Raw genomic sequence first — 12,915 nt, 5'->3', positions numbered from 1 at the left:
CTTTTAAACTGGGAAAAAAAATGAAGCTGAAGAATCTAGCTCTATGTGGATTGTGGTTACAGATACATGTGCATATTTCATTCTTTAAAAGAAGTAGAAACTTCTGTCAAAACAATGAATAATGAGAACTTGCTTGGGTTTTTTTCTGTCCAGTGGAAACTGATGCATGGGCTCACACTCCCTACATCTGCCACCCAGCATTCAGATCTTTAAATAGACGGCTATTTTGATGCAAAAGCATAACACAGGCCCCTGACGGCTCGAGGCACACAGGCTAGATTTAATTTGAGGGTCAAATGGCCTGACAGGACTTATGACACCCTGTCGAGAGTAAATATGAGGTGAAGAAGCCTGAGACTGTTGGCATTCATTCTGCACACAGCCTGCTAGGAAATAACCGTTTTTGCACAGCTGTTTTTTTCTAGAAGACAATTTTTTTGTGAATTAAGTGTCTACAAACAGCAGCTACCTTTTTTGTCCTTGACTTTTTATGCAGTCTACTTTTAATTGTCTTAAGTTGCCTCACAAGTTAAAGGAAAGCTGCTGTGTCACCTCTGCAGTCGGCCTGAACCCCGCACAGAAAATGTCCTACACGTTGAAACTTCCTGCATCCTGGAACGATAAACCTCCTCCTCGGAAAGTGGAGATTGACCTGAGCTCACCTGGTTTAGCAGTGTTTGAGTTGGAAAGGCTCCTGTTTACTGGCAAAGCCATCATCAGCCATGCAGATGAAGTGTGGCCAAGGCTTTACATCGGTGACCAGTAAGTAACTCATTTCCTTCTTATAGTTAAAAAAAAGAACAGCCTGGCTGTAGAGCTGCAAAGATTAGTCGATTTGTCAACTATTTTTTTAATTGTTTCAACCATTTTTAAAGCAAAAATGTCAAAACTTTGCTTGTTCCAGGCTCTTATATATAACAATTTGCTGCTTTTCTTTGTTGTTTATGATTAGGGAACTCTGTAGGGGTGCAACTAATGATTATTTTAATCTGTCAATTAGTTGTTTTGTCTATAAAATGTCAGAAGATGACATTCTCAGATGTCTTTTCTTGTCCCCAACCAAAGGATATTCAGTTTACTGTTACAGAGGAGTAAAGAAACCAGTAAATAATTCACATTTCAGCTGGAATCAAATATTTTTTTTTTTTTTCTTAAAAAATTCCTAAAACTGATAAATCGATAATAAAAATAGTTGGAGATTAATTAAATACTTGAGGACCAATTGATTTAGCAATTAATTGTAGCAGTAAGTAGCTTTTTCCCCACAATTTCTTGGCCTTTTATAATTTAAATGACTAATTGATTAATTGTGGAAATAATAGGCAGACTAACTGGCTGACAAATATGAGGCCTTGTAACTTTTTGCTGTGTTTGCTGCTCTCTTGTGTTGTGACAGACAGAGTGGACTGGGCCCCTTTTACAAATATTACCCAATTCTGCACTTGGCTTGAGTCCACATGTGTGAAAGAGGAACGGATCATAAATCAGATTTAAATGCTGAATCAGTAACTTAAGATCCAACAAGCTGCGTTCCACGTTGCGTAAACTACAGCTCAGCAATGTGAGTTTCCACTGAGGGAGGGCATGAAAGCGTGTGTCAAGTTTCTCGATACGCTCTGACTCGCGTGCCTGAAATTGTACTTCAAATATCAATCCATCACTGTGAAATACGTTGCATGCAAATGCATCAGAAAGCACAGAGTTGTTGCATTTTTTTTTTCAGAGAGAGTGCAGAGAACCGGGCAGATCTGTCCCTGCATGGAGTCACTCACGTCCTGAATGCAGCTCACAGTAAACGCAGAGGACAGCCGCAGATCTATGAGGGCATGAGGATCACCTACATGGGCATAGAGGCTCATGACTCCGTTCAGTTTGACATGAGCGTCAGCTTCCAGGCAGCAGCAGACTTCATCCACGGGGCTCTCAGCAGAGGAGGTGTGAGGACAATGAGAACTAATACACACTGTCAGTCTAAGTTGATTTGGTGTGTGTTTCATCATTAATGTAACGTTTCTTTAACTTTCAGGCAAAGTGTTGGTGCACTGTCACGTAGGAGTGAGCCGTTCTGCCACCCTGGTCCTGGCTTACCTGATGCTGAAACAGCACCTGACCCTCGTGGAGGCTATTTGTGCTGTGAAAGAGAACCGGGGTGTTATCCCCAACCGAGGGTTCCTCCGACAGCTCATCAAACTGGACGGCCAGCTCTTTGGCCCACACTGAACCCAGACTGACAATATCATGTTTCACGGATCCAGAACCAGGAAGATAGCTCACGTACACGCCATGTTGAACAGACGAGATACTCTGATTTTATTTCATGGTTGCACGTTTCTTACTTTTGGCACCACTGATACTGTTTTGAAAAGGAACTTGCAGCGTCTGATCCTTCAATGGATCATGTTTTAACTGTCATAAACTTTAAAAGGATAGTTTGGATTCTTTGAAGAGGGGTTATATGAGGTTCCCTGTAATATTCAGTGTATTACCTGCAGTAAATGGTGGTCAAACTAACAGATCGAGGCAGCAGTAGGCAGCAAATCCTACGCTCTCTGAGGTCAAATGACTGTTTTTGCCAATTGATTTTGGTGTCTGAAGGTAAAATAAAGTGGTGAAAATATTTGAAATATAATATTCATCTAAAATTATATAGATTCTTGGGTTGCAAAAACACATTTTATCTACTGTAGGTAACACACTTACCATGGATAAATACCTAAACCCTACTACAAAATAACTGAATTGTCCCTTTAATGCAAAAAATCTACATATATCATGTAAATGTGTACATGTTTAATGTATTGAAGTTTTACATTAAAATATGCATCTGATGCAGCTTTCGGTGAAGACAATTTACACATCAGTGCTACTTACACACAGAAACAGTGGTTGGGTTTCTACTGTATGTTGCAGTGTGATACAGAGTCCAGAGAAATACTGAGGTCATGAGTCCTGGTCTTCTAGGGAAACATTTTGAAGATTGTAGCATTTAAAAAACATTTTGAGAGTAACAATAATTATTTAGGATATAATCTCAGTATCAACACATTGGGTTTTTTTTTTTTTACTCTTGGTATGGCGTTGCCAGGAAGGAATGGAAATAATTCTCAAATTTTAAATTTAGTGGTGTCTACACCAAGTGAAAGAAATGCTAGAATTTTTTCTAGGACTGGGAAAATAACAATTTGGTTCAAACTCTGAGGGAAAAGAAAAACACTTAGATGTTCCACATATTCAAAGAAGTTGCAAAAATTGTTAAAAAGATGCATAGGCCTGATAGGTCTTTAAATTAAATATATGCTTTTAAATACTTTTTAAATACTTAGTATTTATTATTTGCAATCGATGATTAAGCAATAAATGAGCTATCACTGAAACATGTTGCTGATAATTAGCTAATTGTACATTTCATGTCCACAAAGACTCTGATACATGATGAAGCAGAGAAAAAATAAATTAGGAAATCTTGTTTTTCCAAAATCTTTAGCAGCACAATAATCCAGAAGAGACTATCTATGGAATTTAGCTATTTAATTACTTTAATTTATCAGAGGACATGATCTCTGTTTCCTCAGTTGTAGCTCCAGGCCTGGCTGGAGACAGTAAAAATCACTGATATGTTTTTGTACACTACTGCCACTGAAACAGCAGCTTGGCCTTTTCCTTTTAATCTGCGTAGACAGTAATCATTAGACAGAACAAATGCAGTGACTGAACAAATAAGAGGCTGAGTAGGAGAATAAACAGAGCCAAAGTTCAGTCGCTCTGATCAGTTTTATAAAAGGGGAATCTCTGTCCAGCCTGTGCTCCGTGGACAGACAGTGAAGCCGGAGAAGGTGAGTAGCTAGAAAGTTTTAGAGAGCTAAGATGAACTGTTGTAACGATCATGCATTTTATATACAAGTTTAACTATTGTGCCAACATTTAGAAAATATGTTTGAAGTCTTATTTTCATTTGAGACATAACTGTGAATAGGAAATGTCAATTATTTAGACTAGATTTACTCCTCTTATCCTCCTTATGGAGGTTCACATTTTTTTTTAAATTATATTTAATATCCATTAATTAAAATGCAACAATCAAATAACACTCAAAAATTCAGCCACTTTGCTTCCTGAGGACTGCATGGAACTGGTTTAATCAGATTTGATTGGCAGTTACAAATAGTGATTTAACGTTTGTGAACAGTTCTTTTAAACGGCTCTTTGGTAAAAGAGTCTTACTTAATGAGGGCCATCCTTATCATCGTTGTGCCCAGATTTAACAAACATCACTTGGTCACACAGAACAATCTGAGTTGTTCTTTTGAAACTGTCTCACCAAGTTGCAGGAGCGTTCAAAAAATTACTTGGTAGGTGGTTGGATGAGCTATCTGTTTATCATGGGCTAACTTCAACCAATCACATCAACGAAACGCATCACATGGTGGGCGAGCAGAGCCAGCTGTTTAATCAAACTCTTGCCAAATCAGGTTGAGAGAAGCCTTCAGTTATGTTTTCACATTAATTTTATTCAAAGCAATCAGCTTTATTTATGTAAAACATTTCCTTCATTGGATAAATTCAGGGTAAATTCACTGATAAAGCAAAAGGATATGGCGTCTCTTTGTGTAATGTTTGACATTAGGTCTGGCTATATGAGTAATTTAGCGCTGCTAAATCTAGTCCACTCATGCGAAATGATATGATGATAGATGTTTGAATCTGGTACAAATCTTAGCCCATCATTGTTCTTGACACTCATTTATAGATAAATCTACTGACCCCTGCCACCTAAAAATAAGAAAAGAAAAAAACGCAGTGAAATGTTTATTTAAACATAAACTATTGTGTGTTGATAACTGTCTACACAAGGGCCCTGCTTTGCAACACCTTTTCAAAAAGGTGGTGTTAATATACACGTCACTGCTGGTTGAGTAACACCTCTGACACCCATGCAAAGGAGAGAAAGCGTACTCAAAAGCTTGTTGCACACCTTTGTTCAGTCCAGAAACCATAGCCAAATGGTGCACACTGTTTTCGGTGTGAACGAGCCCAGATTCAAAGTCAAATGATTTTAAACTGAACACTGAACCCTGCCCAATTCAAACTGTCACAATGTTAGCAGACACTTCATCCCAAAATAAAAAATATGCATTTTTCCTTTTACCTGCAGCGCTATTTATCCATCTAGATCAGTGTTTCTCAACCCTGGTCCTCAGGGACCCCTGTCCTGCATGTTTTAGATACTTCCCTGCTCCAACACACCTGATTCAAATGATCAAGCTGTTGTCAGGCTTCTGCAGAGGCTTGATGACGAGCTGATCATTGGAATGAGTTGTGAGTGGCAGAGTTCAGTGGATTATCTTGAGTCACTAGATCATGATTTCTGGAACGAGATATCGCTGTTGTGTTTTTCAAATGTATTTTTTGAGTGCCATGTAGTTCATCATGTTGGAGAGAAGGCAAACTAATCTACAGCTTACATCTCCAAAACAATCTAGATGGAGCACTACTGGTGATTTTGGGGTGAACTGTCCCTTTAACTTCCAGGAAAACCAATATTTGCTGTGGCAAACATTGTGTAACACAAATGAACTTTTGTCACAGGTTGCAATGATGCATGCAGCTTTGGGTATCTGGATCTTGGCAGCGGTGATCTGCGTGGGAAGAGGCGATCACCATCATCTCCACGGCCATGGACACCATGACACGTCACAGGACACCAGCGACGACAGCGTCTCACTGGTGACTTCAGCAAACAAAGATTTCGCCTTCCATCTGTACAGGAAGTTGGCAGCTCATCCTGACTCGCAAGGCAAGAATATCTTCTACTCTCCAGCCAGCGTGTCTTCTGCCTTGGCTGCCTTGTCCGTGGGAGCGCGGGGAGAGACCCACGAGCAGCTTTTCAGGGGTTTGGGTTTCAACAGCACCACCCAGGCAGACGTAGATCAGGCCTTCCATAAGCTCCTCAGCGGGGCAAACGACACAGCTCATCAAGACACCAGCGAAGGGACGGCTCTATTTGTCGACAACAGCTTCAAGCCACAGCCTGAGTTCCTGGACACCTTGAAGCAGTCCTACCACGCAGATGGGTTCACTCTTAACTTCACCCAAACCACAGAAAGTGCCAATACCATCAATAACTATGTGTCGGAGAAAACCAACGGAAAGATTGACAATCTGGTCGACAGCCTGGATCCAGACACACTCATGTATCTCATCAGCTACATCTACTTCAAAGGTAAAAGGCTCCACAAGATGAGATCCGGTTTGTTGCTTGTTGTCTAATTTTGAGGTCAAACCTTTGAGTTTTACGCATCAACCATAGATTTTAATTCTGCTTATTTCTCTGTTTAACAGGAAAGTGGGCGACTCCATTTGAGCCTGAGCGCACCAAGCAGGACGACTTCACAGTGGATGAGAACACCAAGGTTCAAAGTTGCCTCATTTATTCAGCGAGAGTTGGAATTGATCCATTCTTGAGAACTGGGATTTTGCTGGATTTTGCACCTCTGTTAAACCTTGTAATGGGCCAACCGACCAATTCAGATGCAAAATCTGACAGAGTTGACGTTTTATTTTTTAAAGTTGCTAAGAGTTCTCTTAATGCTCATAATTCTTTTTTAGCTTTGATTTAGAAGGGCTACATGGCATGAATCTGTCAAAAATATAAAGTTCACCAGCACTTGAGCAGCAAGTTGTGATTGAGTAGAAAGTAATTTTAGTAATCATTTTTAAAGTTTTTTTTTTTTTTTTTGGTGGGACATTGTCCCAGTGGGACATTGTCCCAGTTCTCAAGAATGCATAAGTTAAAATAATTCATGTTTTGTCTTTTACAATTAAGGGATTTCATGTTTAAATTGTCATTTTTCCAGGTTCCAGTCCAGATGATGAACAGAGAGGACAGGTTTGATACCTATTATGACCATGAGATCAACACATCGGTCCTCCACCTCCCCTTCAACAGCTCCCACTCCATGCTGCTGATGCTGCCTGACAAAATGGAACCACTGGAGAACATCATTTGCCCTGGTCATGTCACCAAATGGCTGAGGTGGATGAACTCCAGGCAAGAAAGAAGGAGGTTATTGTCATAAACATGGGCAGCTGTACATGTGCATTTTTATGATTATATTATTTATGATCGAAAACTAGTGGGTCGACAGCTTTGCTTGGAGCTTCTAGATATGAAAAGTGACAATTTAGTGGCACATCAGGCCATGTTCCAAGCTAAAACAACATATTAAATAAGCCACTAGCTACCATACGCATTCAGCCACTTCCTTGCTGATGTTACATGATATGATAGGTAAGGCGTAAATTAATTCTGAAACATCAACACACATCTTGGACACTTATGTGAGCCTGGAAGTAAAAAATGCACTGGATGCAATCAATCTTGCAATGCAACATTTGCTAGCTGTCTCTTCACCTGACCAGAAATGTTCTGGTTCAGTCAGGGGAAAAATGGCCACCATGTGAATACGATGAATGCTAAGATGCCTCGAGCCTGCATTCTTTCTAATGAGCAGCAGGGGGCGACACCACTGGTTTCAAAAAAAGAAATGACCCTACTTCTCACTAGATTTATGAGTTAGGTGAAGTAAACATATCACAAAGACTCTAGTTTTTCCACATTATTTAAAAGGATTAAGGACCTAATCACCATAATTATGAGCAAAAGTTTCCTTGATTTTCCTAATTTTTAAAACATTGATTCAAATAACAAAATTGTCCAGAAAATAACTTTTATTTTGAAGTGCAGTTGAACTTGGAAAACCCTACAAATTTAAAATGCCCCACAAATTGCATTGCCATTACCGCTGATCATAAATTTCTATCAAGTACATTTAAGGTCTTTGCAGTAGCTCAGATTCAGGGCATATAGTGTACCCATCGGCAAAACACAGCACCTTCATTTCCTGCCAGGATTTTGGTTTCCACAATGTTTGTCAGGTTGTGGTCAGATCCTGGGCCCAACCAATGATGGCAGTTTTCATCACTCGCCTATCAAAGCCTGCCTTGAACTTTTCAGTGTCCTTGTAAAACAGATGCATTGGTAAACATGTTAGAGCCAATGAACTGGAGACGCTGCCAATAGATCCCTCTAAATCTCACACACCCGACCTTTAGTGTGGAATAGCTGCATATTATTGATTTGATTTCTTGGTTTCTTATATGGAAAATTTGAAAGTGTGTAAACTTTGTCCTGACTGATCACTGCGTGCTTGTCTATTTCCCAACTTTACAGGAAATATGACGTATATATTCCAAAGTTCTCCATCAAGGCCTCCTACTCACTGAAAGATGTGCTGTCTGAAATGGGAATGACAGACATGTTTGGCGATCGTGCAGATTTGAGTGGCATTGCAGTGGGGAAAAAACTGGTAGTCTCAGAGGTAAGGACAGCACATGTTATTGCACACATACCTTACTTCCTCACCTATATTAATCTCCCTCTGCCTCAATTGCTCTGCAGGTGGTGCACCAAGCTGCCCTGGACGTCGACGAGGCCGGAGCCACCGCCGCGGCCGCCACAGGCATCCGCATCACGCTTATGTCCTTGCAACATGTCCCTGTTTTGAAGTTCAACCGTCCATTTATGGTCATGATCATTGAACGCAGCACACAAGAAATCCTCTTCCTGGGCAAGATTGTCAACCCAAACAACTGAAGGGACAAACACTCTGTGTTTACACAAGCACAGCTGTTGCATCACCCATAAAATACTCAGAAAAACATTTGTACTGTGGTCTCTTGCTTTATTATTTAGAGTGCAGCAAACAATTTTAATGTTTATGAATGCTTTAAATTAGTTTTTGAAGTTAAAATAATACAGTTATAGAATATTATCAACAGACATCGGTATACAAAGATCCATGAACAAATTCAGGGACTATGGAGCATTTTTCAATTAATCCTATAATATCTTTCCCCTTCACTGAGTGCTGGGTCATTTCTGCAGTGTGGAAAGTGGTAAATAAATATACCCAGCCAGAAAAACATTGATGTAAACCTCTCATTAGATATGACTCAGCTATATACAAACATTTTTTTCTGAGATGTGTAATATATGTGAGCACTGGTTGTATATGGACAAGTAGTTTCATGAGGAGAATTTATATCATCCCAAATATAACACAGCATAATGGATAAAAGTATCACAAACAGCCAGTGGATGGTCTTACCCCATTATAGTAACAGTATGAGTTATCAATTAGCCTCTTGGTTGACATGAATGCTCCAACATTAGGCTAAATTTTGATGAAGGAAAACTGGCATTGCCATTTTCAAAGGGGTCCCGTGACCTCTCCTAAAGACACATGAATGAAAATGGGTTCTGTAGGCACCAAGGAGTGTCCCCTTTACAGACATGCCCACTTGATGCTAATCCCATGCAGCTTTGGGCAAAGACTGTGCCAGCTTTTGCAGAAAAAATGTGTTACTACTATTCTATTTGAATATTTCTGCATGCAGGGGTCCCTAAACAACAAATATTGCATATATTGGGTCTGAATGTAAAGCTGAGACTCAATGAGCCCAATTCACCCTTCCTAAGTCCCTCCCTCTTTTTGCTCTGTGCTCCAATATTTAAATAAGCTTGGTACCATCTTCAACTGTCTTCTTTTTTATTTTTTGTACTTAGATATGCTATGTGCTACACAGACGTTACAGGAGAGCCTGAAAATGTGACGTATATTCAAGTCTTGAATTAGCTACTGTTATTAAAACATTAACTAACTACAACTCTAATCCACATCAGTCATTAGCTAGGTAGTTGGTTATAGTTTTGCAACATTATCTAGCTAGTTAACTAGCCTTTAGCTAACATAGCTTATGTAAGATGGGACCGAATGTTTTGCTTCGTGTGGTATTTTGGAAGGATTTTGACCATTTTCATCAGTTTTCGAGTGGCCATAAATGGTTCACTTTCACCCCAAATCTGCATAATAAATGGTATCAACCCCAAAATTGAAATCCGTGCATGAAATTTAGTAATAGTTGCTCAAAGTGGGTGTGACTTATCACAACAAATCTAATTTATAGACATTTCACCATTCAAAAAAAAAAAAATAAATAAATAAAAACAGATGTACATCCTACAAAGCTGAAATTTCTTCACCAGATCTGCTGAATTGTGATTAAAGTTTATCTCACTGCAACCTGTGGTCGCTTCAAAAGTCCATCACTCTATATTTTTCAAAATATTTTACATTTTACTTGCTTGTAGGCATTTAACTTGTCCAAGTGGGCTTTCTTCCTTGTTGAGCCCCGCACAAACCACAGCAACAATGAACCAAGTCATGTTCAGCATTTCTTTAGTGTCTTTTTTATTGCCACTTTGTGTATTTGCAGCATGTTTAAGAAAGTGCATGTGCAATCATATTAAAAAAGGTGTTTTCTAAGGTTGTGTGTGTTTAGTTTGCTTAATTTATATGTGAGTTTAGTTCATTTGGCCTTGTCAGCCTCCATAGAGAGAACATGTGAATGTCCAAACACTCCAGAAATCATACCCTTCATATTAATATCTTTGTGACCTTTTACTTTAGTTTGTTTGATAGCGAGCTGACAGGTGAATGCTGCCCTCACCTGTTGGAGACCTTGATGCAGAGCACTGCTCTCTATCAGGGATTGATCTGTCAGTGAATGATTTGGGCCAGGAGGGGGCGCTGCTGCTCTGCCAAGCCCTCAGGCGACCTGGATGTCCAACAGAGAAGAGAAGATGAAGAGATGAAGTTTCACCTTACCAAAATATTTACATTTATGTATATTCTGCTCCACCCTACAGCTTAAATGATGTGAGTTAACCCAGTTGATCTTCAGGGAACTGGGCACGATTTTATTTTCTCTGGAGACTCTGGAGTTCAATTCCCCAAATCGACAATGTGGTGGTAGCAGATTGTGAATTCTTTCCACTACTCAACTACCACTATAATGACACTCGCTGACCTCAAATAAATGTTGTAACATCAAGGTGTAGCAGTTTTCTCAAATAGAGACAAAATTATTCATAATTTTGATCTTTCAAGTCATCACCATCTGGTCTTCTGCTTTAAAAAGGTCTTTTAGCGACCAAGTTTTGTTTTCAGCTCAGTTTAGTTTCAGTTAGTTTCCAAAGTGTGTTTGCTCATTTCAGGTTAGTTTTTATTGTATAAAAATGTTTAGTTTTTACTAGTTTCAGTATTAGACACAGCACTTTGTGAAGGCAGTTGATTTATAGTCATTCCAGTCTCAATAAACACCAATACCTCCTCATGCCAAAGACATTTTCTGTATATTTTTAGTAGATTATTTATTATTATATTATTTGGCCCATTTCATAATGAACTAATATTGTTTTAGTTATTTTCTTTTTTCTAAAGTCTAGTTTATGTTTTTATTTAAGTTAATGAAAAGTTTTATTTAATTATGATAACCTGGCTCACAGGACAGTGAGGCTGCAATGATGATCAGATGAAACTACTAAAATGCACAATGAGTACTTTTACTTTTGAAAGGGCCTACTTCTTCCATCATGTTGGCATATAGGACATTATTAATCTTAGAAAACCTACAGAATTACAGCTTGTTGAGATTCTTCAGAATAAAATTGGATAGTTAAAAATGTATATGTAATTTATATACTATTATAAGCAAACATTGAGGGGGTTTTAACAGGATGTACACAATAGGTTGTTCGCTTGCGCATGCGCAGTCGTGTGGCAAACACAGCATCACTTGCAGCGGTTGAATTGACCAGCAACTTTGAGACAACAACTAAATATGAGGCAAGTTTAGATCTTATAGTTGGTTACTGGCGTTTGTTTTTAAGCTGTTCGCCAAATTTCTGTCCTACCTTGTGTATTCTTTCATGCATTTATTCGTAATTTAAGCGAATTTTAAGGGAAGTAGCAAGTGGCCCGACACAGCTGGGGTCAAGAGAAATGCTTATGACTCTAAAAAGTTGCTCATTCATACCATGAGTCGTGCTAAATGCTACTAATTTCAATGCCACGCTGTTTTTGTGCGCTGTGCGTGCGGTTGCGTCCACTTTGTATGACATGTGATGAAGTCATTCAGAAATTAGGACCTCCGTAGTGACCCTCATGTGATTCATTTGAGTGGGAGGGAGCTGAGCACTAAAGCCTCTCAGTTGTTCTCAAAGGAGGGCCTGTCCTGCTTTGTTGTGGCCACCACCGCCTGACACAACAGTCCTCTGAGGGTCTTTAGCCATTTTTCCTTTTATCAAAAGAGACTAACTGGATGGATCAGACTTGAATCAGGAGGTATGATTTCCTTCTTTAATGATTGCCAGGCTCTGATGTATTCATTTATTAAATTCTCTTTTTTTTCCCCCTTTTTTTATTTGAAGGACCAAATTGGAAAAAACTAAAAGGCCCAGGAGCTGATGTTTACATTTCCTCTGTCTGACCTGTAAAGTTAGGAATTTGGATGAGTAAAAAAAAAAAAAAAGCATCATTATAGTTTTTTCTCCACTTCATTAGTTTCACAAGTGGAAAAGAAACAACAGCTTGCTTTGATAAACACAATGTGGTATTTAATATATTAATTTTGACTCCCCTAAATCCCCTAAATAACTCTCTGATGGTTTTTAATTGAGCAATTAGCCTCCTATAAAAAAATTATGATCTTTCAATAAAAGGTCTGTGTATTGACAAGAATCTTGCAATACATTACGTATCACGACGCTGGGTTTATACGTCAGTATATTGCAGTATTTTGTGATACTTTGATGGTGATATATTGCAGGGTTCAACATCAATGCTTTCTTTAAACTTGCCTGGTCAGGAAAGCGGGTCAGAAATCTATACTTGCCCAAAGTCATTTTTTGCGTGCCCTGTGCAAATTGTTTTATTTGCAGATATCAAGTAACAACAAAGACTACATTTATATGTCGTGTTTAATCTAGGGCTCCAGCATCCATTAAATGTCATA

At 38.9% G+C, this 12,915-nt stretch overlaps 3 protein-coding genes across 3 annotated transcripts in view; all 3 read left to right on the top strand.

Moving 5' to 3' along the window:
- Window positions 1-40: 40 nt before the first annotated feature.
- On the top strand, window positions 41-2,880 carry LOC146319915 (dual specificity protein phosphatase 26-like). Its single transcript, XM_084728022.1, has 3 exons — window positions 41-762; window positions 1,724-1,935; window positions 2,027-2,880. The coding sequence occupies exons 1-3, from the start codon at window positions 491-493 to the stop codon at window positions 2,218-2,220; spliced, it is 678 nt and encodes a 225-aa protein (XP_084584148.1). The 5' UTR covers window positions 41-490; the 3' UTR covers window positions 2,221-2,880.
- An 801-nt stretch (window positions 2,881-3,681) lies between these two features.
- On the top strand, window positions 3,682-8,720 carry LOC146319914 (alpha-1-antitrypsin-like). The gene is made up of 6 exons (XM_084728019.1): window positions 3,682-3,833; window positions 5,587-6,220; window positions 6,340-6,410; window positions 6,855-7,063; window positions 8,231-8,378; window positions 8,459-8,720. Exons 2-6 carry the CDS (start codon window positions 5,593-5,595, stop codon window positions 8,651-8,653), a joined length of 1,251 nt encoding a protein of 416 aa, XP_084584145.1. The 5' UTR covers window positions 3,682-3,833; window positions 5,587-5,592; the 3' UTR covers window positions 8,654-8,720.
- A 2,988-nt stretch (window positions 8,721-11,708) lies between these two features.
- LOC146319913 (transforming acidic coiled-coil-containing protein 1-like) overlaps window positions 11,709-12,915 on the top strand; it is a 32,359-nt gene continuing 31,152 nt past the window's right edge. Inside the window, exon 1 of the mRNA XM_084728018.1 lies at window positions 11,709-11,747. Within this exon, the coding sequence (XP_084584144.1) occupies window positions 11,743-11,747 (5 nt within the window). The 5' untranslated portion in view covers window positions 11,709-11,742. The remainder of the gene's footprint in view (window positions 11,748-12,915) is intronic.

The sequence above is a fragment of the Lutjanus erythropterus genome, chromosome 10, assembly GCF_056507025.1.
Source record: "Lutjanus erythropterus isolate fLutEry1 chromosome 10, fLutEry1.hap2, whole genome shotgun sequence".
Taxonomy (NCBI): domain Eukaryota; kingdom Metazoa; phylum Chordata; class Actinopteri; order Lutjaniformes; family Lutjanidae; genus Lutjanus; species Lutjanus erythropterus.
The sequence above is the reverse complement of the archived record's forward strand: the minus strand, read 5'-3'. Positions and strand labels throughout refer to the sequence as shown.

Coding starts and splice junctions, on each gene's coding strand:
- LOC146319914 (XM_084728019.1), top strand. CDS start 5,593: ATGATGCATGCAGCTTTGGGTATCTGGATCTTGGCAGCGGTGATCTGC. Junction 6,221..6,339: donor CAGCTACATCTACTTCAAAG/GTAAAAGGCTCC, acceptor TCTGTTTAACAG/GAAAGTGGGCGACTCCATTT. Junction 6,411..6,854: donor CAGTGGATGAGAACACCAAG/GTTCAAAGTTGC, acceptor TCATTTTTCCAG/GTTCCAGTCCAGATGATGAA.
- LOC146319915 (XM_084728022.1), top strand. CDS start 491: ATGCAGTCTACTTTTAATTGTCTTAAGTTGCCTCACAAGTTAAAGGAA. Junction 763..1,723: donor AGGCTTTACATCGGTGACCA/GTAAGTAACTCA, acceptor TTTTTTTTTCAG/AGAGAGTGCAGAGAACCGGG. Junction 1,936..2,026: donor CGGGGCTCTCAGCAGAGGAG/GTGTGAGGACAA, acceptor TTTAACTTTCAG/GCAAAGTGTTGGTGCACTGT.